This window comes from Oncorhynchus mykiss, chromosome 26 (assembly GCF_013265735.2).
Source record: "Oncorhynchus mykiss isolate Arlee chromosome 26, USDA_OmykA_1.1, whole genome shotgun sequence".
Taxonomy (NCBI): Eukaryota; Metazoa; Chordata; class Actinopteri; order Salmoniformes; family Salmonidae; genus Oncorhynchus; species Oncorhynchus mykiss.
Window position 1 is genome coordinate 27,844,761 of NC_048590.1, and position 24,540 is coordinate 27,869,300.

General features: G+C 43.7%; 1 protein-coding gene across 2 annotated transcripts; it reads right to left on the reverse strand.

The window, feature by feature from the left end:
* Nucleotides 1-55: 55 nt before the first annotated feature.
* LOC110506536 (ubiquitin carboxyl-terminal hydrolase MINDY-2-like) lies at nt 56-23,973 on the reverse strand. 2 transcript variants are annotated; one of them, XM_036963805.1, is made up of 9 exons: nt 22,925-23,973; nt 21,948-22,005; nt 15,343-15,407; nt 9,926-10,084; nt 9,050-9,152; nt 8,049-8,191; nt 6,994-7,167; nt 4,759-4,935; nt 56-4,096 (listed from the first exon to the last, which is right to left on the reverse strand). In XM_036963805.1, exons 1-9 carry the CDS (start codon nt 23,822-23,824, stop codon nt 3,911-3,913), a joined length of 1,965 nt encoding a protein of 654 aa, XP_036819700.1. In that variant the 5' UTR covers nt 23,825-23,973; the 3' UTR covers nt 56-3,910. The 2 variants fall into 2 exon arrangements, with proteins under 2 accessions (XP_036819700.1, XP_036819701.1); XM_036963806.1 differs by having other exon boundaries at nt 56-4,093; nt 22,925-23,824.
* Nucleotides 23,974-24,540: the final 567 nt, after the last annotated feature.

Below are 24,540 nucleotides of genomic sequence, written 5' to 3' on the forward strand. Positions count from 1 at the left end.
AAGTGCACATACAAGACATCACACATTGAATGGTTGTGAAAAGAGAACGGAAGTTTTGTCCATGTACTTTAATAATCAGGCTGAATGTCCCTCGTCTAAGGCATTTTGTTACAGAAGAAACACCATCTACATTTTGCAACGGTACTGTGATAGGCTATACATTATTTGGTCATATGTATATAAACATTTGAACCTTCCATTACGAGGATTGACCTTTTCATATTCACAAGGTGTTAAACATAAGTGAAAATATTAACATAATACATTGAAATTATACTCCACTGAATGTCATTAAGCAATTGTTGCATTACATGCATCAGAATAACATTGGGATTATTACAATTGCATTTAAATCAACATGGGGGATTGTGCTCATGAAACTACTAGGGAAATAACAATTTTCTCCACTGTCAAAATAGTCAAATTAACTTTTAAAATCCATTCCCTCTAGATGACCAGCCAGTGGCATTTTTATTAGTGTGAAAAGCTACAAAACAATTATGGCCTTAACAGGTTTACAGCTACCTGATGTTCAAGTTGCATCAACACAGTACTTTAAACTGAAATATTTAACCAGCCCTTTCATACCTTTTGTCAAAGGAGCATTTCATATTCAACTGACTGTTGTAGCAATTCCAGACAGTATTCCATTTTTACAAGGTACCCAAAGAACAATAGCACTCGTACAATTTCTAATTCTGTATAAAATGAGGTATTTTCTCTCTTAGGTTGCGTTTACACAGGCAGACCAATTCTGATCTTTTTTCTCAAATATGCCTGTCCAAACGCAGCCTATAGTGCATATCAATGTAACAGTGCAAAACCAATTACAATGACTATGTTCAAGGACTACCTTGGACAGTATTTACCCCCCAAGCACTATAACAAGGCTTATACATCACTTGAGACATTCCACAAACAAAATCCTTATCAATTATTTAGAACAACATTGAAGCTATAACACAAAACAATATCTAGATACTGGTAAATAATGCAATGTAAATTACCTCAAAAGCAAGCTTACGCACAATACAAATGATTTTTAAAAAAGTGTGTGTGAGGCATCCGTGAAACATCTTGTTGCTCCCCCAAAAACCTCAAAAGTAATTAGATAAAGTGGCCCTCTGAGGTTCTCATCATAATACTCAGTACTAGTTGCCTTTTAAACGTCGTTACAAATGGGTTCAGGCCATCGGGAAGGTTGACCACATTCACAAGTATAATTCAAGCTGCAGTGTGACGGTAACTTTAAAATGATGTTATTTTACGAAAGAAACAAGAATATGGATTGTGGTCCTTCGCCCATCCCCCCAACCTTTCACAAAATCACTAGTCAATAATGTAAAGGACATGCGGTAGCGTACCATAAACAGGATGTGCACGCACGCTTCAACATAGGTGTTTCTCTAAGTCCTCTATTCAATCAGATGACTTTTTGGGGTAGTCATTGTGAATAAACGCAGCAACAGTTTAGTTCACTTTCTAATAGCAGCCTTGAATTCCATTACAAATGGCAAACCTATTCTAGTGTAAAGTCAGTGAATTCCTTTGACGAGATAGGCCCGAGAGAAGCTCAGATACCCATCGTGTTATGCCTTTTCTGAGAGGGAATTTATATCCATGAACATAACTAGCAATAATTATGAAGTTGACCTAGTTAGATACCATGTGTTGAAATAATTTGTTACCGATACGTGGTTACACATTTACATTACAACACGGTATATTAAATACTTTAAAATGGTATATATGAATCATTGCTGTTGCCAAGGCAGCTAATACACAATTTACAAAAGACACTCAAGGATATGTCCCTTCAGAGAAGGCCTGAGAGTATTTCTGATGTCTAGTTTTACATGTACAGATTGTCTCATTCTGGTAATACACCTGTTTCCGTTTATTCTTATAAAATATATTGTAACTGTTGTAAGGCATTTTCTATACAGAGTAAGTGTGGCCTCGTGAGGACCGTATAGACAGGCTGAGCTAACCCCGGTCCTCAAGTCCAGCCTACAGATAAGCCTTACTACCGGTTAGTCAGGTAGCCTACTCCTACAAGATGCACCCAGTAGCCAGGCAAAAATAAATACTAAGTACTGGACTTGTCCTTGAAGGCTGGGGTTGTCCATTTCGGAACAATGAGAACAAAATGTAACAGCCAAAAATAGGAGACCCCTTAACGAGCAGCACTGCGAGGAGTCTCCCCTATAACGGTGTTTCTAGGTCTGACGTACAACACAAGGCTTAAGTCAAGGCATCCAGCTGGAATGTGTAGATAGAAAACAGTAAATCTCTCAGGAGGCAGTACCATAGTAGGACAATGGCACAAACTACTAGCTAGCTCTGTCATAAATGTGCATTAGGTATGTACACAATGTATATCATTTTGTCTGAAAGTCAGATGTTGTAGGAGCACATGGATTCAAACATGGCTACAGTAGAAAATCCTACTTCCATAACTCAACTAGGTGATGAGACTTCCCATATTGACAACATCTGTGTCAGCTTTTTACGGCGTGACCAACAGTTTAACTGCCGGCAAATCTGTGTGACATTGGGCACTTCAGATTATTAGTGTAGGATACTACTATTGCTCTGCCTCTGCAGCCAAGTCTCTCAGGGACAGCATAAGAGTGAGCGACAGTAGTCAAATTAGGTGCACCGTCCTGTTTCTCCATGGTTCTGTCTGTGTGATTGTCCAGACTCTACTAGATGTGAATCATATAAAGCAAATATGAGAAATTAAATACATGGCATATCTTTCAATCCAACTGCTCATATACATCGTAACATTTTTTGTTGTTGACGTTAAGGTTATTTCCGAGTTGAAATTAAGAGCATAAATCAATGCAGCCAAGCATATCAGCCATACATATACACTGTAGACACCAATACCATACACACACACCAGAATTCAACACTGCCATACTCTGGTAAGGCCAATCTGGATAGGGCGAGTCTTAAATGGCAGATGAGGATTGGTAGAGACGGAACTTACCAGAGTATGGCACTGAATTCCAGGCCTCTCAGGAAGAACAGGGATGTGGGTAGTGATGGAGAGATATACAAAATGCTCGTCACAACAGGGTCTTACATTCATTTCTAACCTGCAAAAACAAATTAATCCCTTTCAATTTATGTATATACCAAAATAAAATAGTTCTCTAAAATACTCTCACACATGCATACAAACACACATGCACACACACACTTAAAGTAGTAATTTGGCATCCATTAACGTGGCGAAGAGACAGGAGTGCTTAGATATTACACTCACTGATGTCACTATCACCTCATCTCTATCCCAATTAGACTCTGAACAAACTCTTGATTATCTCCAATTGGAAGGAGCTAAATGACCCCCACAAATCAATAGCTAGCAAACAAAGGTTATGTGTTTTCAGTGAAAAGTCTAACGCTCAAAAACGGAACTGGATCAAAGCAGGCATATCTACACCTGTGCAGTAAAAAAAAAAAAAATAGCTTATCAACTGCAATAATGAAAATGATTTCCTTGAAACAAGTTGGTGCCATGAGAGGAGATATTTCAGATTCTGAATTCTTTCCCTCCCAACGTCCTGTTTCTGGGATTTTTCTAATTTTGCTATAAAAATCACCCCCATTAACCTGAACCCCAGATCACAAATATAGTGCACTGTGCGACTTGTAACAAAGTTTGGCCAACTGTACGAAAGATTAGTGGTAGCTGTCATAGCGTCCCTTCCTCAGTTGTCCGGGCCCACTGAGGGTAGAGGATGGCAGGCACCAGTGGCTTGGGAACGGCAACGCCTCACCGTCTCATCGCTCTTCAAAAAAAGGGTCTGTGCGTAGGGTGTCAGGTCAATGTGAAAAAAAAATTCTGCCCCCCTCTTTCTCTTTGTCTCTCACATAAACACACAACCATCCTCTGTTACAATAAAACACATTTGTCTTTATCCTTGGGCTCTTTTTTGGGTTTGCGCTCCCCGGCAGAGGGCTGCTTCCCTGGGGTGGGCGTGGTTCCAGCTGCTGTTGATGATGCTGCTGATGCTGCTGCTGCTGATGCTGCTGCTGCTGCTTCTGCTCTGTCTGCTTCGTCACTGCCCTCTGCTGGCTGCTGCACAACACAGACAGGATGGAACAGGAGAGTCAACCATAATACCTACCTGTGGCTCATTCAAGCGGATGAATAAGCAACATTATAAACTGGGTGGTTCGAGCCCTGAATGCTGATTGGCTGACAGCCGTGGTATATCAGACCGTATACCACGGGTATAACAAAACGTTTATTTTTCCTGCTCTAATTACGTTGGTAACCAGTTTATAATAGCAGTAAAGGCACCTCGGGGGTTTGTGGGACATGGCCAATAGACCACGGCTAAGGGCTGTATCCAAAAGAACAGACCTGAGCCGTGCATTATAGCTTAATTACATCACAATTACATTGAACATACATTCAAACAGAACATGTATTGTGTACAACAGATTCATGTCAGCTATATATTTAATTTCTATCTGACTAAGCCCCTGACTCTGCTATATCTATATAAACTGGCAACCCTTACCCCTTTTCTCATCCTCATTACTCATTTTTCCCTACGCACCTTTCTCATCAATTCAATTCCACTCCTCGCATCTTCCCTCCCCCCTTCTCACAAGCTCCCCTCCTGATTCAGAGGGGTTGGGTTAAATGCGGAAGACACATTTCAGTTGAAGGCATTCAGTTGTACAACTGACTAGGTATCCCCCTTTCCCTCCCTCCCAGGCTCCTTCCCCGACCTGTGCTTGTGCTGCGGCAGCCTGCTCCTGCTCCTGGTAGTACTGGGAGGCTCGTCGGTCCTCCTCCTCCTGCAGCTTCTTGGCCAGCTCCAAGTCACTGATGCCCTCGGGGAGCTGCTCCCACTGCAGGTCCTGACAGTGCTGCTCCTGCTGCAGCGACAACGCCATCAGGTAGTCCTGCATACAGAGAGGAGAGGGGGTAAAGAGAGAGAGAAAGGAAAAAGAAGGAAAGAAAGAAAGGAGAGAGAGAATAGGACCAGGTCAATGCGTTTCACCTCATGGTGTTTTACCAGAGTGATGTGCCAATGCCAAGAGCTGAAGTATTTAAAAACATTTTTTTTTAAAGTAAGCCTAGTTGTAAGCTACAAAACACCAGCCATTTTAAAGTCAGGGCTACACACCTCTTTATTCATTCATAACCCTCATGTAGAGTGAAACCAAATATTTTCCAGAGCGCAGCATCAGACTGTCTTAATTGTCGGCTATAATATTTATTTATTTATTTATTTATTTATTTCACCTTTATTTAACCAGGTAGGCAAGTTGAGAACAAGTTCTCATTTACAATTGCGACCTGGCCAAGATAAAGCAAAGCAGTTCGACACATACAACGACACAGAGTTACACATGGACTAAAACAGACATACAGTCAATAATACAGTAGAAAAATAAGTCTATATACGATGTGAGCAAATGAGGTGAGATAAGGGAGGTGGAGGCAAAAAAAATGCCATGGTGGCGAAGTAAATATAATATAGAAAGTAAAACACTGGAATGGTAGATTTGCAGTGGAAGAATGTGCAAAGTAGAGATAAAAATAATGGGGTGCAAAGGAGCAAGATAAATAAATACAGTAGGGAAAGAGGTAGTTGTTTGGGCTAAATTATAGATGGGCTATGTACAGGTGCAGTAATCTGTGAGCTGCTCTGACAGCTGGTGCTTAAAGCTAGTGAGGGAGATAAGTGTTTCCAGTTTCAGAGATTTTTGTAGTTTGTTCCAGTCATTGGCAGCGAGAACTGGAAGGAGAGGCGGCCAAAGGAAGAATTGGTTTTGGGGGTGACCAGAGAGATATACCTGCTGGAGCGCGTGCTACAGGTGGGTGCTGATATGGTGACCAGCGAGCTGAGATAAGGGGGGAATTTACCTAGCAGGGTCTTGTAGATGACCTGGAGCCAGTGGATTTGGCGACGAGTATGAAGCGAGGGCCAGCCAACGAGAGCGTACAGGTTGCAGTGGTGGGTAGTATATGGGGCTTTGGTGACAAAACGGATGGCACTGTGATAGACTGCATCCAATTTATTGAGTAGGGTATTGGAGGCTATTTTGTAAATTACATCGCTGAAGTCGAGGATTGGTCGGATGGTCAGTTTTACAAGGGTATGTTTGGCAGCATGAGTGAAGGATGCTTTGTTGCGAAATAGGAAGCCAATTCTTGATTTAACTTTGGATTGTAGATGTTTGATGTGAGTCTGGAAGGAGAGTTCACAGTCTAACCAGACACCTAGGTATTTGTAGTTATATGACCTCTCAAGCATAATAGTGTCTGGATGGATGAGAGCGTGAGCAGAGATGATCCCTCCCTCTCTCTCTGTACTGGTTGAGGGTGGTGAATATGGACCCTGGCAGATGGACAAGCTGCTGGGCAGCCCTGCCACCAGGCCTAACGGGCCAGCCAATCAGCTGTTGTCACAAACGGACACAAACCACATCATGCATTATTAAACAGCCAATCGAAGCGCAGCGTGATGCAAAGCAGTACAGAGGGAGGCGCCACATGTCACGGTCATCTCCTGATCAGGCATTAAAACCCTGAGTGGGGGGGGTTTAACGGGAGAGCTTTGAACATCTATTATTGAGGAACTCTTCCCCGCTACTTCTCCAGAGTAGAGCTGAGTGCAGATGGAGCAGGCAAGGAAGCCATGGGGATAACAGAGCCCAGATAGAGGGGCTGGGTAATACTTGCTGTACCTTTAATACCATCCACTCTGTTTCTATTCAGGTAAACTCTGATTGTGACTCACCCTGACCTAGTATGTTTGTAATGCTGCACTGTGACTGTGCACCTTGTTCTCCATGGTATACATCCTCTGCAAGTGATATGTGGTGCACCCAACAGTGTGAAATGGCTGCCATGATTCAGCTATATGGGTGTTCAGCATTGTTTATCGTTGCTCCCATTAATGAAGTGGAACTGGATCAGAGGGCCCAATTGGCGTAGCGGTCCAGTGGTCTGACCTGGTCTATCTGGTCCTGCTGTCCGCGGTACACCGTCTCTGGGTCTGACGGGGGTCGCAGGCGGAACTCAGAGTCACAGAAGTTGCCATCCCCGTCCACATTGTGCAGGCTCTCCCACACCACCTTCTCCTCCGTCAGGAAGCCCTGGTCTGTCACCAGGAGGTACAGCTGGCCCTGATCACACAAAGACACGTTATACACTCACACACACGTCTTATCACAGCCAGAAAACACATCTACACACTTTCACACCCTCTTATTCCTGTAGTAGATAACCTGGATAACAGGTCTGTGTGTTTGTTTAAATGAGGGGGGCTTTGGTACTGGTAAGCATTTATCTTGTGGTCATGCGTGCTACACACACACACACACACTCGCTCCCTCTCACACAGACAGGCCTGCTCCACTTCCCCTGCTATAGATAACAAGAAGAGCCTGTCCCAGCAGCAGTGATAAGGGGAGGGAGCACAAGGCGGGTGAAACCATTGTAGATAGCATTCAGACTCTAGGTGCTGAATAGGTCCCCATCACGTGTCTACCATGCTCTAAGGGGCATTTGTATTTATGCCCTCGCACCAGCCTAAGAACCCTGTGTACTGAACATTACATCACCTGGGACTGGGGTGTGGGGAGATCTATTGGGAGGGGGAGGACAGGGAGAAGGGGAACACACTAACAGTGCTCAGCTGTTAACAGATGGTTGTAAAGACTTGGATGAAAGAAAGTCCCCATGTGTCAACAACCTACAATACATACAAAGGGGTGATCTGATCCAGAAGTTAGCAATACGTTTGAAATAAAGGTTTATCTGGGACTGAGTGATATGAATTCGGTAACATTATGCAATTCATTTATATAAACACACTTTCCACTACTAAGAGGACAAGGCAGACTTGACTTGTTTTTGTTCATAATGGATGGTGGTTTGGGGACGCTGTAGCAGAGGAAAGTAAAGAAGACCCATTCACAGTAAACAGTACTGCAAGGCCCCGTTTGTCATAACTACAGGGCATGAAACAGTGGATAAAGGCTCACTCATTTGAGTGGTCATTCACCTTGAACTTGATCATGGTGCTGAAGTGGTTGTTCCTGAAGAACACACAGAGCTCTCCTTCCTGCACGGTGGACGTGAGCTCACACAGACCGGGGTACGTCAGCTGGGTGGCCGTGCTGTGCAGAAACTGCTCGGCTACAAAGCCTGCAGGCAGAGAGAGAGAGGGAGAAAGAAAGAGGGAGAAAGAGAGAGGGAAGGGGAGAGAGAAGGCGAGTCAGTGAGAGACACACACACAAGACTGACAATGACCGACAGGCTGACAGAGACAAAGACTTATGGACTGATTAAGATATAAAGTGATGTACAGACAGGCAAGGATATAGACACACTGACCTATAGAATGAGAGACAGAGAGCGCAAGAGATAGAGTTGTATTGAGTGATTGGGAGAGAGAGGGTGATAATCTAACTAAGACAAGGAGAAACTAGAAAGACAGTGGAGAAGCACTGGAGAGGTTGGGAGAAACAGACGCAGCTCTTCACCCCATTAACTGACTCGCTCTGTCATTATTTATTTATGTGATGTTAAAATGTTTATTCTGTTCTACTGAGCCATTTACTTTGTTTGTATTCTTATATTTTATTCTTTCTTATTGTAGTTGCATTGTCAAGGAACCTGCAAGTAAGCATTTCGTTGGACGACGCATACCATGCATATCCATATATACGACTAATAAAACTTAAACTTGATGCTAAAAGCAGAAAACGTGCCCATGACAGGAATACATCTGAACTGCCCTGGGTGAGCAATACAAGCAGCGTGAGAGAGGGAAAGGAATAGAGCTCAACTAAAGTCAGTCGTCCACAGGAATGTTTAGGCCAGGCCTCCGTATATCTGCTCAGGGCAATAGGAGGAAATGCCAGCCTTATCAAGCAGCCTGGGATGTGTAGTCGGGGGGGGGGGGGGGGGGGGGGGGGGGGGGGGTGAAGGGAGGAAGCAGCAGCGAGAAAGAAAGCAACACACACCACCACCCCCCCCCCCCCAGTCGGTCGGTCCACCCACCTTCCCCAGCCAGCTCGCTGCTGTCTGACTGTTTGCAGGAGATTATCTTCTCCACCAGCTGGTTGTAGCTGCAGTTACCCACAGCCTTCACTGTGTCGCCCATCTGGAGGGAAAATAACAGAGGAGAGCATTCATCCACCATTGTTGTGTTCTACTATGCCCATCTGGAGGGAACATAAAAGAGGAGGGCATTCATCCACCATTGTTGTGTTCTACTATGCAGTGAAGAACAAGTGACAAGAGCGTATTGTCATGTTTTCAAAAGAAAAATACTCAAGAGGAGCTGTACACTAACCAGTCATTCTGAAGTCATTTCTTTCATAAATAATGTGTGGAGTTGGTTGATTGTCTATTTGACAAACGCCTATAGAGTACCACAGTATCAGTCATAATACCCATAAAACCTAGTGGTCAATCAGGGAAATGGTTCCAATCGTTTTTTCACCATTCATTTTTCCCCATAGGGGATTTTAGAAACACTTCAAATAAGGGCTGTGTTTGGTGTAGGATTACCCTGGCGAGACGCTTTGAAAACCGTGTAAATCTCTCTAGGACAAGGTGACTTTTAACAATATATTTGCCTGTATATCATAGTAACAGCTACATGGGTTTAAAGGTAGACTTATGATGTTGCTGTGAGCAGTACCATAGTTACTTCCTTGAGCGTGATGCAATACTTTGCTCTCACAGCCACACAGAGTATCTGGGCATGTGCACAGGGTTTGCTTCACACTGCTACAACGTGGTCGCTACAGGCCCAAAAACAGCAGACAAGTTCAGCCTCAGGCTTCAACGTTCTGTTATTGCGGATATTGCATTTACGTCAACTCGCTCAGTCTACTTTTGAAGGGGGCTCAGAGAGGGAAGGGTTCTCACCTGCAGGTCCACCAGCCAGCCGTGGTAGAGAGGGATGTCCAGCAGGTCAAAGACAATGCACTCTGGGGTGTACTCAAAGACCCGCACCCCTGTGAACTTCACGTTGACATCCAGCCCCGTCTGCAGCTTGTGCAGCACCGCCATGGCATCACTCATATTCTGGGGGACAACAAATAGAAAGTCATGTTCCTTTTCAAGGTCTTTAGCCAGGGATGTTAGTCTTTGTAGAATTCTTGTTGACTACGGCATTGAAATAGGATTTGACATTGGAATAAATGTTGAGGACAGTGAACCAACTACTGTCACATACTACAGCAGTTTCAGCTAGAAAAACAGCTCACCCACAGAAACCTGCTAGTTTGTACTATCAGTCAAGTGTACAAACTGAACAAATCAGAAAGTGTTCCGACCAAGGAACTTCCTGTCTACCGTACTCATCACGCCCTCCTGTCGTTCGCCACTCAGACACACAAAAGGCTAACAAGACCCGTCTGTAGCAACGCGCATGCCCCACCCACCTGAGAATCTGTCCTTTTCAGTCATCTATTTCCTGTGTTTGAGGGATGTGACATGCACTTGTCACCTAAATCTTCCTGAATTTATTGCTTTCACTTGACTTCTGTGACTCCATCATACGTTTCCTTGTGCCTGTCGTTTTTCCCCGTTAACGTTACGACCGCGGAAATGTTTGTAATGACCTGTCAAACACACCCCGGTAACGTCTGAAATGGAATACATAGTCTTTCAGTTGCATCTATAAGAACACTAAAGCTTCTTCAGGGATGTAACATCATTTCAACACAACACAAGAAAGAGAGGAAAGATGGGTGCACTTTTTTTGTGGAATTGAAAAAAAAGTTAAATTGCTACAGTTGAAATGTTAACAAATTAAATGCACTGAAATGAAAGCAACTTCTGAAAATGAACACTGGAATTAGTGATATTATGTCTGAACTCGCAAACAATTCAAAGTATGTATGGGTGTAATCTAGAGCCAAGCGTGTTGAGGGGATCCTGCTATTGGCACAATTGTTGAATTATGAAACAGAATGTGACAACAACAGTCATTAATTAGGCAGTCTAGACAGCACAGGTGAATGCAGGTAGGCCTAGACAGAGTAGGTGAGTGCAGGTAGACCTAGAGTCCTAGACAGAGCAGGTGAGTGATGGTAGGGTAGACAGAGCAAGTGTTTGTTGTTGCAGCCCTGTTCCACCCCTTTATGTTAATGTTTTCATTTATGCAAATACACCCATTGTATTTCTGCAAAATGTTGCACATACACATTTTCTTTATTTTAACACAAAATATAAAATAAATACCTAATACCATTATAAAATGTATGAGTGCACCCCCCCCCCCCCAAAAAAAAAAACAACACCTGAATTCCCAACAAAATCCTTGAACGCCATTCATTATTTTTCCATGCCAGTAAAATGTTTAATGTGCTATATATAATTCAGTCAATCCTGATTGATAAAAAAAAATCTAAAAGTTTGGAGTATCTTCATCTATTGTCCAACTGTTGCATTTATTAGAATTGTTTTTAAAACCTTTTAACAATTTTGATGACCGTCTGTGTCACAGGGAGCCTCTGCAGCTGTCCCCCCACCCCACACACGCACAGAGGTGAGAATGGGTGACTGTGTGTGTTTTCTTAATTTTCTAAGAGGATAACCTGTCAATAAGAGGGAAAATAAATCCCCAAAAGCAGGGAGATTCTCCAGCTTTCGTACTTAGCGGTGTGGCTCATTGAAAAGCCTTTCGCTGGACGATCTGTGTGTGTGTGTGTTGGGGGGGATTAGGACTCCTGTGGACAGTTGTGGGGAGGATTAGTATGGTCCATGTAACAGACCATGCAGCTGCTCCACTCCAAGGGCAGAGGGCTTCAGTCACATGACATCAGATTAACCCCCTGAGAGCTACTGATTAGCGCCTCACTAAGCAGGGTGGGGGGGGCTTCATCCACTTCCGCAGTGCTTTGCTGTTTACACTATATATACACAAAATTATGTGGACACCGCTTCAAATGAGTGGATTCGGCTATTTCAGCCACACATATTGCTGACAGGTGTATAAAATCGAGCACAGCCATGCAATCTCCATAGACAAACATTGGCAGTAGAAAGACCTTACTGAAGAGCTCAGTGACTTTCAACGTCATAGGATGCCACCTTTCCAACAAGTCAGTTCATTGGATTTCTGCCCTGAAAACGTTTAGGAGCAACAACAGCTCAGACGCGAAGTGGTAGGCCAAACAAGCAAGCAGAATTGTCTGTCCTCTGTTGCAACACTCACTACCGAGTTCCAAACTGCCTCTGGAAGCAACATCAGCACAAGAACTGTTCGCAGGGAGCTTCATGAAATGGGTTTCCATGGCCGAGCAGCCGCACACAAGCCTAAGATCACCATGCGCAATGCCAAGGGTCGGCTGTAGTGGTGTAAAGCTCGCTGCAATTGGATTCTGGAGCAGTGGAAATGCATTCTCTGGAGTGATGAATAATGATTCACCATCTTCACCAGTCCGACAGTCAAATCTGGGTTTGGCGGATGCCATGAGAACTCTGCCTGCCCCAATACATAGTGCCAACTGTAAAGTTTGGTGGAGAAGGAATAATTGTCTCAATAATTTTTAGGGTCATGTAGTCCATCATTGAGACACACAGCGAGGATTCTCTGCTTTATCCTTGTTTTCCTACTTGTATTCTTGATGACAGGTGCTAAAGCACAAGTCAAACGTGAGTCAGCGCTGTGCATACAAAATGTGCCTACAAGCAAAAACACACACACTGACAAGTGCACACACAACTGTGTGGGCACTGCGTCTCTGTCTGGTGGGTGGCGAAGCTGGCAGCACAGTAAGAGATCAGGAACGTGCTCGCCCACTGCTCCCGCTCTGCCCAACATTCTGCCTGCTCTGCACACCCACGCCCTCCTGCTGAGTGGCCAAGCCCTGCTCCACTCGGCTCTAGCCGCTCACAGACTACAGATTACAACCAGACTACATTAAGTAAAGCCACCCTAACCACACTAATCATAAATGCTGTGCTGAATATGGGATCCACATAGAGCCTGTGGTATTTGCATGTGATGATGTACAATAGACAATTCCGTGGGCACTGGACAATGAAGGCCAGTATTCAATGGTTCCACTCCAGCTTTTACGGAAGAGGGAGACTGATTGGATAAACAGGCCGACCTTCCTGTCACATGTTCCACTAGCAGGCTGGGAGCCAGATCAATATTTAAGTCCCACAACCCTGTGGCAGAGCCACACACACCCACGCTCATCCGCCAGCTCAAACCAGCTGGCCTCACACACACACGCTCTGCTTCCACTGGGGACTGGGGAGTGACTCCAGACCTCCATCCGCTGGCAAATCAGGCTGTAGGACCACGAGGCTGACTGATTGACAGACACAGGCAAGAGCTTTGCTTCAGTTTTCATGTCAAAGGCACACTGGACAGCTCCCCAGGTATTATGGAGATCTGGCACAAAACTTTATTAGGTAGCCTATGTCTGTTTTTAAGTCTGCATTTTAGTCTACAACTGTGCACTCTTAAAATCCACAATCATGTATATATACAGCGACACACTCCCATCCTGCTACATTATTTTTTAGGAGCATCTCTATCTCAATAAAATAGAACATTCTATATCATATAACCACAAAAACGCTGTCAAGTGAATAGTGCTACAGCGTGCAATCTCTCAGGAGTGCCCTTTATCAGGGGAACATGACCATGACCAGTCTTTACAGAATAAACCTTCACTAAGCTCTCCAGTCTCTGAGTTACTGTTTAACAACAGCCAAGCAATCGCTATTTTAATCCTCATATCCTCCTCCGACAGATGATGTTTTGAAGCCAGAGTATATAAATAGAACTCTGTTATGAACTCGTTCAACGCTCTTCAAAATCATAAAAGGAGCTTGACTATTCAAATATGCAGCAGACAATATCAAACAAAGGCAAGAACAAGATTATATATAGATATATTTATTTTTGAATATTTTTCAAAATGTATTATAATTTGGTTTGGCATGCACATTGGCATGCTAAAGACTCCCTAGTGACAGACAGCCTCCCTAACACTCTCTCTACACTATTTCTATTCATGGTGTGAGGCTCCTTCCGTTCCTGGTCGAGTGCTCTCCTGCCGTGTTGAGGCAGGGCTTACACAGCCAAAATCTAACAGGAACCAACAACTGTTTCTGCCCCAGCTAACAGCACAGAGCCTGCCCTAAACTCCACCACATGGCATATCCTCACACGGACACACACAGTACACACACACAGACACGCCACAGAGCCTGGTGTTCTAGTCCAAGATTAGACCACCGTAATTACAATGAGTCCAACACTATTTAATTTGAGTGTTGCTAGTTTTTTTTTATCTTAAATTCCCACAACGTACCAGGAGCTTGGAGATCTACGACTGTACAGCAGTCAGAACATTCTCCTCGGACAGTAATCCAGACTCTGGTATGTACACACGCACACATTACTTCTCTCCTTCCCGAGCGATGACGTCCGTGAAAAGAATAACATTCACAGATGTGCTGGTTCTTTGCCACAGCAGAGTGGAGAGGAAGAGGAGAGGAAGAGAGGCCGTGCCCTTCCCACATTCCAGGCAGGCAGCAGGGATGGGAGCGTGGATGGGAGTGTGGATGAGAAAGCCATCCCTGCCAGGCCATGTGAACCACTCAGAGCCCCAGTGCTGGCCTCGATCTGAACTCAGCCATGCATGCCTGAGCTTCCTCCCACAGCGATGTGAAGAGACATGATCTGCCCCTCATGACCCGTGCTGTGCCGTAGGCCTGGCAAGACGCGGCTTATATAACCTATATAGGGGCTAAAAGCAGCTCTGGGGCAGTGGGCTGTTTTCCATATAACCATAATCATCACGCCGCTTATTTTCATCTTACATAAATATACATTCATTGGTCTTTCTGGAGATTCATTCCCAATGCAAATGTTGTGCAAATGCACTGACGCAGATGCACATGACTGTATAAATACTCAGCATTTCATCGTTGCCCATTAGAATATGATGTATTTCTGGATAGAAGAGGACAGGAACTGCAGTCACTAAATGGCAGGCAGGGATATTTTAGGCTGGGAAGTGAGAACAAGTGAGCCCCCCTGGCGTGGTGCGAGTTAATAGTGTGATGCTGCGGACTTGTTTTTTGGCTGCTGCTCTGCCATCAGAGATCTAAGTGGAAGAGGGAGGTACTCAACAGCAACAACGGCCTGCCTGCCTCTCCCTCTCAGCCTCCTCGCTCATCCTGCATGCCTGTCTGATTCTACAACAAGAGCCACAGACAGACACAAAGAGAGATGGACCAGCAGACATGCATGCGTATGATCAGTGAATAACTGCCCTTATTGATTGTGTTTAAGCAACAACAGTCCTCACCTGCTCATAGTTTAGCCGCTGGGCTTCAGAGATCTCTTTCGGCTTGGCATCGAGGATGTAGTCTCCTGCAGGGGAGCGAGGGAGAGAGAGAGGAAGCAACATCAGAAGACCTGGGGATACAGGCTAATTAAAGCAACCATAGACACACACGGGAGCTGAGAGAGAAAATATAATCAGGGTAGAGCCCTGCCCGCTCACCAGTGACATCAAAAGGCTTACGGACCGCCTGCTTACGCCAATCCCATGTGAAGAGGTGATATTATCTACTACGTTCTGATTCCATAAGAAGTGTCTAATCCTCAGTGAGGAGCGGGATGTTGAGTGTTAAGTGCTGGCCAGCTGTTTTTCCAGGAAGGGCTCGGCCAGGCATGCAGGGTCAGTCGCGCCCTGGCCAGTGGGGAGCCGCTAGAGAGATGTTAAGGGCTTAGTGTAGGACCTAGGAAGAGCAGCCACTGGGGCAGGCAGGGAGAGCCTTGTAAAGTCAGTCAACCACCACAGAAACTGAAAGCCCTGTGGTGCTAATCACAGTGCACCTGCCATCCACCCATTAACATCGCACCCAACTCCACCCTCCCCCTCTGAGCAACACACAGCGGCAGTGTCCAGCTGTCGAAAACATACTCTCGCGCAAGATATTTGATGTTACAAGATGATTCTGTGAGACTTATATCTGGAAACCCCAAAAAATAGGCCTACTTTTTCCTCATAATCTAACGATTGCTTTCTTACTTTAACAAAGTGAGCCAGTGGTCAGTGTATTTGAGAGCCGGGGAGCTACTCTGATTCAATCTCCATTTCCTTTCCTCAGACACAGGCTTCCTCAGCCCTGGCCATGAATGCCCCCAGCTGAGGCCAGTCAACTGACTGACATTTCTATGCCCTGGGAAACCCCCGGCCATACCCCCCTTACCTCCCTCCGCCTGCCCCGTTCCCTGCCAGCTGACTGTAGACGGTGCCCTCCCTGTCCGGGCCTCTACTGCTGCTGTTGATGATTCACTGGCATGCTCCACAGAGTACTAAATCCCAACATCGACCAGCAGCCTCTAATACAACATACATCTCCTTCACTTCTGCCCTTATGGGCCTCACAGTAGTTATTAATACAGCGTCTGAATCAGCCCACGTTAAATGGGGCTCTTTGTGAGCAGCTCTTTTTCACAAGCTATTATTTTTTTGTCTGGGCATGAAACTGTAACTGTGCGTAATGAAGTGCAATGGTGAGGCTAGGAGACAGGCCTATCTGCCTGTTCCTGGACATTACACAAGATGAACGGTTTGACCAGGGCCCAAACCATTCACTATGAGCTCTCAGCCACTAGCTGGAGTAAAGACAAAGCCGTCTCCACAAACACAGAGCCGCAATTTATGGGCACTTGTGAAAGAAGAGCAGAGACGACTCAGAGGCATATCTGGGATGATACGCACACACAGCCTGCATAACACAGTTAAAGGTTGGCAATGTACAGAAGAGGGATGGCTACAACCATGAGCATTCCTCCGAGGGAATATACCACAACACAGTCGGAAAAACAGGAGTTGCGTGAAATGAAAACGCTGTGCTTCATTACTGCTTGTCACCTGTGATTTGCAGAAGGGTTGAAGTGCTCACTGTGAGTCAGGGTACTCGAAAGAGACCGGGAATGTTTTTACACTGACAACTAGGAATCAACCATGGGTATCTGTAGGAGCAGATGAGCAAAGTGTAGAGAGGCAGACAGAGGGAGCAATCAGGTGATTCCATCAGGGGCACAATGGGGGAGAGGGCCCTGAGTGGTTGGGAGAGGGGGTAAAGACCTCCCTATGGCTTCTCACTGGTATTGAACATAGAGCTATAGGGTTGGAGTGAGTACTGTGTTCCATCAGACCCACACACTAGGCTACCTCTAAAATATCTAAAGATGGGCAACTATGTCGCTCAATGTGCTAATGTTTTGGGTCAGTCTGAATGGTCTCCTCTCTCAGACTTTCATGTCAGTTGACCAGCAGGGTAGTTTACAGTTTCTTGCTTTCCTCCTCTCTTATAAAAAAGTATTTGGAGAAGGTCAAATTAGATTTGCCTGGTCATAACATAGTCGGATAGTGAAATGCACACACTGTAGATGATACTTTTTCTTCTAGCAAAATTAACCAAACTCCAATTGGAATTGAATTGCATGCATTAATCAGTCACGGACACCAAGCGCTATGGACTCATAAGGAAACATAAGGCTATCCCATTAACAGAGAACAACAACAGACAGTTACTAATTCTAAATTACATGTTCCTAGCCCATGCATCCAAAAAAAGTAACATCTAACCAAAAGGTAACAATGTTATTGCTTACAATCATTATTACCCCTGGTACAAAACACACTAATGAGAAGTCAAGTCAACATTTCCGTTAGGCCTACTGAAAAATACTTGAAGAGAAGCAGCAAACTGAGAAATCTAAAGAACACTCCCATGACTGACATCAAAAATATATTTCCTGACAATGAAGAATCATCCCTCTGTTTCCCAATCACATTTTGCTGTTATATTCTATCTTGGTAGCTAACTAACTAATCTGTCCCCCAATGAAGCACTACAGTGTAAACTGTAATTAAACCATGGTGAGAAATATCCTTACCCATAAATTAACGACAGTCTGTGTCTTGGCCCATAATGACTAATACAGATTAAATCAAAACCAGTTGAATCTGCTAATCACATGCAGAATGTAGGACAATGTAGCACAAACAGTCAGGAGTCTTTGGTACAAACTGACCTCTATTCCGAACCCCCAAATGATCATATGAAAGTAAACAACTCCCATGGCATGACTAATGTGGATACATTTCAGGACTTCTGGCGTCTCTCATAACTCGGCAGCTGGTGGCTCCATTTCTCTTATAGTTAGAGTTGTTATTGACGCCTAACAGTCATTATGTGATGCATTTAGCTAGAACACACTCAAAAATTGGACACTCGTCATAGCACCAGTCAAAGAATTATAGCGCTTGTAAAATTGAAGCCAAACTGACCAATGCCATGAAAAGAGGGCTTGGCTATAGTGACAGCGATTTTTTTTTCTCTATAGCTTAGATGAGAATGCCTTTTGTAACAGGACACCGCTGGTTCTACATCATAACAGCACCCAGCTATGGAGGGAGGCAGTGGGGTCAGCGTGCCACACATGGAGAAAGAACACAGCTCCTGTTTCCCTGACGTTAGCAGGGCTTGGTCCACAGGGATTCTTCAGTCCTCCTGGTCAATCTATACTGGACCTTACCACCTGACCTCACATGGGTATTAGCGATGCGTGGTTGAGCTGTTTGTTCATCCGCAGCCTCCCGCAATTGCTAATAACTCATCCGTAAGCGCTGATGAAAAAACGAAAGCCCTCACCCGACCCACAAACATAGAAAAAGCATTGTACAGTCTGAGATGGAAAACATTTTTGACGGGCATTTTTAGATAGCTTACCAAAATGTTGGAAATTATAAGCAGGCCTATGTTATTCAACTTGTCTATAATTAGATACAGGCAACTTCTCTTCTGTAATGACTTCTTATCCTAAATAAACCTTTGCTCACCAGAATAATTTTAGAAATCAACAGTATTAATGTTTTAATCTATACTGAACAAAAATATGTACGGTGTTGGTCCCATGTTTCATGAGCTGAAATAAAAGATCCCAGAAATGTTCCATACGCACAAAAAGCTTACTTCCCTAAAATGAGTTTATTTCCCTGTTAGTGAGAATTTCTCCCTTGCCCAGATAATCCATCCACCAGACAGGTGTGGCATATCAAGAAGCTAAAGAAACAGCATGATCATTACGCAGGTGAACCTTGTGCTGGGGACAATAAAAGGCCACTCTAAAATGTACAGTTTTGTCACACAACACAATGCCACAGTGTGCAATTGGCATGCTGACTTAAGCGATATCCACCAGAGCTGTTGCCAGAGAATGTAATGTTAATTTTCTCTACCATAAGCCAACATTGTTTTAGAGAATTTGGCAGTACGTCCAACCGGCCTCACAACCGCAGAACACGTGTAACCACGCCAGCCCAGGACCTCCACATCTGGCTTCTTCACCTGCGGGATCATCTGAGACCAGCCATGCGGACAGCTGATGAAACTGAGGAGTATTTATTTCTGTAATAAAGCTGTTTTATGGGGAAAAACTCCTTCTGATTGGCTGGGCCTGGCTCCCCTGTGGGCCTGGGAGGCCCACACACGGCCCACACACGGCTGCGCCCCCTGCCCAGTCATGTGAAATCCATAGATTAGGGCCTAATGAATTAATTTCAATTGACTGATTTCCTTATATGAACTGTAACTCAGTAAAATCATTGAAATTGTTGCATGTTGTGTTTATATTTTTGTTCAGTATAGTTGAAATTGTTAAGGTGTGTTTTCTTTCCGCTTTCATCTCTGCTTCTTTCACACAGAAAATACGTTTAGGGACCAAGGAGAAAATTGAATAACTTTAAAAAAAACATGAACGATTTGACATGCAAAATGTCCAAATGACATCAGTTTCACCGGTTAAGGAAATTAAAAGCTGTTAAAACGACACGTTTTTGTTAAGATCTCAGTCCGGCTTGGATGCATATTTTATGTGGTTTAAATAATAAGATAATAATAATAATAATAATAAGGTGATGGCTTACATTTGTCCTATTTTACACTTTTATGATGCTGATAAAGATTATAGATGGTCCCTAACCGCGCATTCATTCTCTCAAGATGCTGAAAGAAATGAATAATATTTCTCCACTTCTGTTCAACTTTCAAAATGTATATTTGGTGTATAATTTCACTGCAAGAAATGCTTAATTCTGCTAGAGTTATATTAGGCAATGTGAGCAGTTATAGACCTACAGTCAGTCCAGATTTCATTTAACCCATCTGAACAGTACAGTTCCCTTGATGTGCCATTTTGAATTCCCCGTCTTGAGACTGATGAATCATCCCACAAAACAGAACTGCCATCCTCCTTTTTGACTACTTTACTACATTTTCCCCAAACATCAACTCTCCATTTCGCAGCTTTTCTACTATTGAATTAAACTCCGACATTGTCCTTTTTGTCTCAGTGGAACGATTTGAACTTTTTCTGCCCAAGTACCCAAATGCATTTGGCAATTGGAGTGTATTTAGGGCGCTAGTTAGGCTACACACTAACGCCAGATATAAATAATGAAAGGAAAACCTCAGTGCAGTCTATAGATATGAATTGCACAAGAATTATACAATTATAGATTTTTTTATGCATTGTTTTCTCTTTATTCAACCCGCCAGCACTTCATCCATATAATATTTTATGACCCTAAACCCAACCACCATCTGTGGGGACTCCAGGCTTATCACTAATGGGTATACAAGTCCATATGCACTCTTCTGAGGGCAGGTCCAGCAGCTAGGTTACAACCAGAATGCATATAATGATCCAGGTAGAGTATTGAATTTATTAAAGAATCTTCCAAAATACTGTAAATCCAATTCATTTATTGGGTGCGTTCATAAGTTCAACCTGGCAATCTACTCCGATTTCAAAGCACTCTAGTTTGGAAGTGTAAAGTATAATTGAGGAATTTACGAACGCACTAAACTCGGTTGTTAGGACAGTTGTAAATAAACATTGGCTAAAACTTTTTATTAAATTGTTGACAGTGACACAGATGAAGTCACTAACCCTCCTGATAACATGAAAACGCTAACCAGCTCTGCTAGGGCGAGTAAAATGTTCAGAGGGAGGTGCCCTCTTATTTGTGTCTGGAAGAAGCTAGCAAACTAGCCTACTTTAGTAATTTATCTTGGGTACTTCGCTGCGGTTCTGAACTAAGAACACTTGGATCGACCCTACTTGTCGGTCAAAGTGTACAATCTCACAACGCTCTGAATTTACAAACGTCCCAGAGAACACTGACACTCTAGAGTGAATTTTCAAACGCACCCATTGTATTCACTGGCTAAAAATTAAGTGGAGGTTTTGTTTATTTAGAAGGAAAACTCAGGTAATAATGGCATATGGGTGATTTCACAGCAGCTATGCAATTACTGTGTGTCATTGCTTAAATCATATGAAATCCATATTATATAGCAATTTATCTTAAAGCTAGGAGGCAGCAAATCCACAGTCTACTGAAGGGAGGCGAGGAAATTAGTCAAATAAGACTGAGGGGCCAGGCAGGCAGTGAGGCAGGTCCTGTGATTATTCATACAGTAATGCCTTCTCAGGCAGTGGGAAATAATTACAGCCCTCCAGTACTCTATCATTAAGGTCACATTGCACTTCCCAGGCTAGTTTCTACTACAGCTCAATGCTCCACTGCACTGGTGTACTAAATGTACAGCCAGACTAGCGTTTTGTGACATGGACCTTCTACACGGGTACAAAACCAAAGAAAAATACAGTATTGTCCATTGCCTTCGAGCACTGTCAAGGTGGCTTGTATTTTTAATCAGGCTTAAAATACAGGTCACAAATACAGGTCCGTAAACTTAGAGAAATACTAGAGACAGGGAATAAACTGTACACGTCACCCTCCAGGAGGGCAACTAAAGAACAGGTCGCTGATTTAAATGACATTCGGGTCTTTGGTTTGGTAAACAGATTCTCACTTATACTCACCAAGATATTCCATCAACTGTTCAGCAGTTATGATCTCCATCATTGGTGGCATCTTCACCTGTAATGGAACCACATACATTACTTAACAAACCAAGCAACATGACTAAAGTTAGCCAGGCCAATAGAACCTGGCTGACAGGCTTCTCCCTCCCCCATGATTATGGTTCACAGTAAATACACCCACACCTGGGAAGTGGAAAGCTGTGTTTAAAGTCACCAGAAGTGCACTGTCAGGGGTTGCACGACTGTCAGCACACACACAGGCGTTTGAAGCAAAGAATTCTGTTTACAGTCACTTTTATGTCACCCATTTTCACAGTAGGTAGTGAGGTTTTAGGGAAGGTTTCAGACACCTGAGACGCAGAGCTGCAGTTTAAGTTGTGAAGACACATACTGAATCAGAATCTCCACTGCCTGCCAACCAACCGTCACTGACAGTAATTAAACGTTATCTTTATGATGTAAATGAAACCAGAAGCTTAAAAAGGACTCAATTGGAAGCTCTCAGAGACTACTCATAAGAGAAGAACTGAGCTGCCAAGGCCTCAGCATGGGGAAAATATATACAACTGGGTCTATGGTATAATTGGTCAATGTGACCTGTCAACAAACTCCATCATAAAATTACAATAATTAAGTATTAAGAAAAAATAAAGATGAGTGCATAATGAGTGGTATAATTTGAACTTTAACTTAAATTCTGCCCAAATGAAAGAATTGTATTTATGAATCTTCAACTTTTCATGGTATTCTATATTCTGGCAGGTGACAATAGTTTATTTTACTACTGATCATTCAATTTTTATTTTATTTTGATAATACATCAGCTAGCGTAGTTATGATGACCAAATTCATAATTACTTCTCTATTAGTAATTTAGTATTGACAAATAATAGATGTGTAAACGTTCCAAATGGCATCATGCAGACCACATGTAAACTTGTCTCAGAGGTCTGGTTATGATGTCAGTCATTTACCTTCCATGCCAGCAATAGGACATTCATAATTGCCAGCAATGGGCATGGACCGTTCTCATTCTGGGTAATGATAGGTGTGTTTTCCTCCTTCCACTTGATCCACTTGATGTGGTATATGGACTGGCCAGCGCCCCGGTCCTTCGTGCACGGGATCTTAGTTCCATCAGCCCCATACTCGCTCTGTATTGTTATTGCCAACACCTTGTCCTCCACCCCTTCACTGTTGAGATAGGAAGTGGGACAGGAGTTAAGGTTCGAGAAAGACTCAAGTGAGTCGACGCTCCTAGATTCTGCCGCGATGCACGGGTCACTCCCACTCGGCAAACCCTCGCATATGATTTTGTCAATCGCAACTCCACATTTAACGTTTCCCGTATTTGTTTTGTCCGGACATAGGTGTGTCGGTTTTGCCAGCATCACTAGTTCAACTGACTCACAACCCAACACCTCAGCTTGACCATCTGTAATCCTTGACCCCATCGAGGAGGGCTCGCCATCCGTTTTGTTGTTTACTAACTTTGAGGTGGCACCCTCGCTATTTCCTGTAGCCAGCTGCGTGCCATATCCCATCCCGTTACTCAAATGATCTCCAGATCCAGAGGACAATGTCTCCGACCAACCACTCGATTGAATGTTCTTCTCTTGCACCGGGAGAGACTCGATCATTTTTGCCATATCTAATTTCTCAACACTGGAGATAGCATTACTAGCAGTGCTAGGGGCACTACTGGAGCTAGTAGTACAACTAACCAAAGTACTGCGAGAATGATCACTAATCTTGCACGTATCGGTCGCTCCCTTCATTCCGCCAACTGTTTTAATATCGCCAATTTCTCCTGCAATAGTAGCACATAGAGTACTTCCTCCAACATCTCGATGCAGGTTTGCATTTTTCTCCATTTCGATTTTACACACTGTCGACAGCTTTTAGCTAGCTTAATTGCAGCTCCAGCTTCAGCTCCACAGACGCCATGACATATCTGCCAGTGACGTCACTGTAGAAGAGCCCACAGAGTTCTGGAAGAAATGCCTCTTCAGGCCAAAGAGAGGCAGTAGAGAATAACGGGAGATTTGAGTGCTGTTTTTCATAATTTGTACATTTTGTAAAAAAAAAAAAATCCGTTTGCAACAAATTGCACGTGCTTTCTCGTCATGGTTTCCTGTAATTTTTACGTTAATATTCATTGTCCCCCACGATTAAATCGGGGAGGGTACTGTGGATCTGTCTCCATCATTTCGTTTATATGTTCATTCATACCTTAATCACATGCGATTTCTCAGAAAGCACTGGGCCGATTTGGACGACATTTGGGTGAATAATGAGTCTTGCCATAGAGAGCAGGCATTTACAAAATTACTCTGATTGGCCAGATGGTGGTTATAACAAGAGATTGAAAATGCACTTTTGAAGGTCACGCTCCTCACCCATTTGACCTAGTCATGAAATTTGGTACATAGGCCCCTCTCCTCACAAGGAACACATTTCGAATTTTGTGAAAAACACTTAAAATGCTACTCTGTTGGCACTGAATGGCCGATCTGCATGAAACTTTATATGTGGCTTTTATGGACAAAGGTCTCTTAATGCAATATTTACCAGACTAGTACCTAAAACA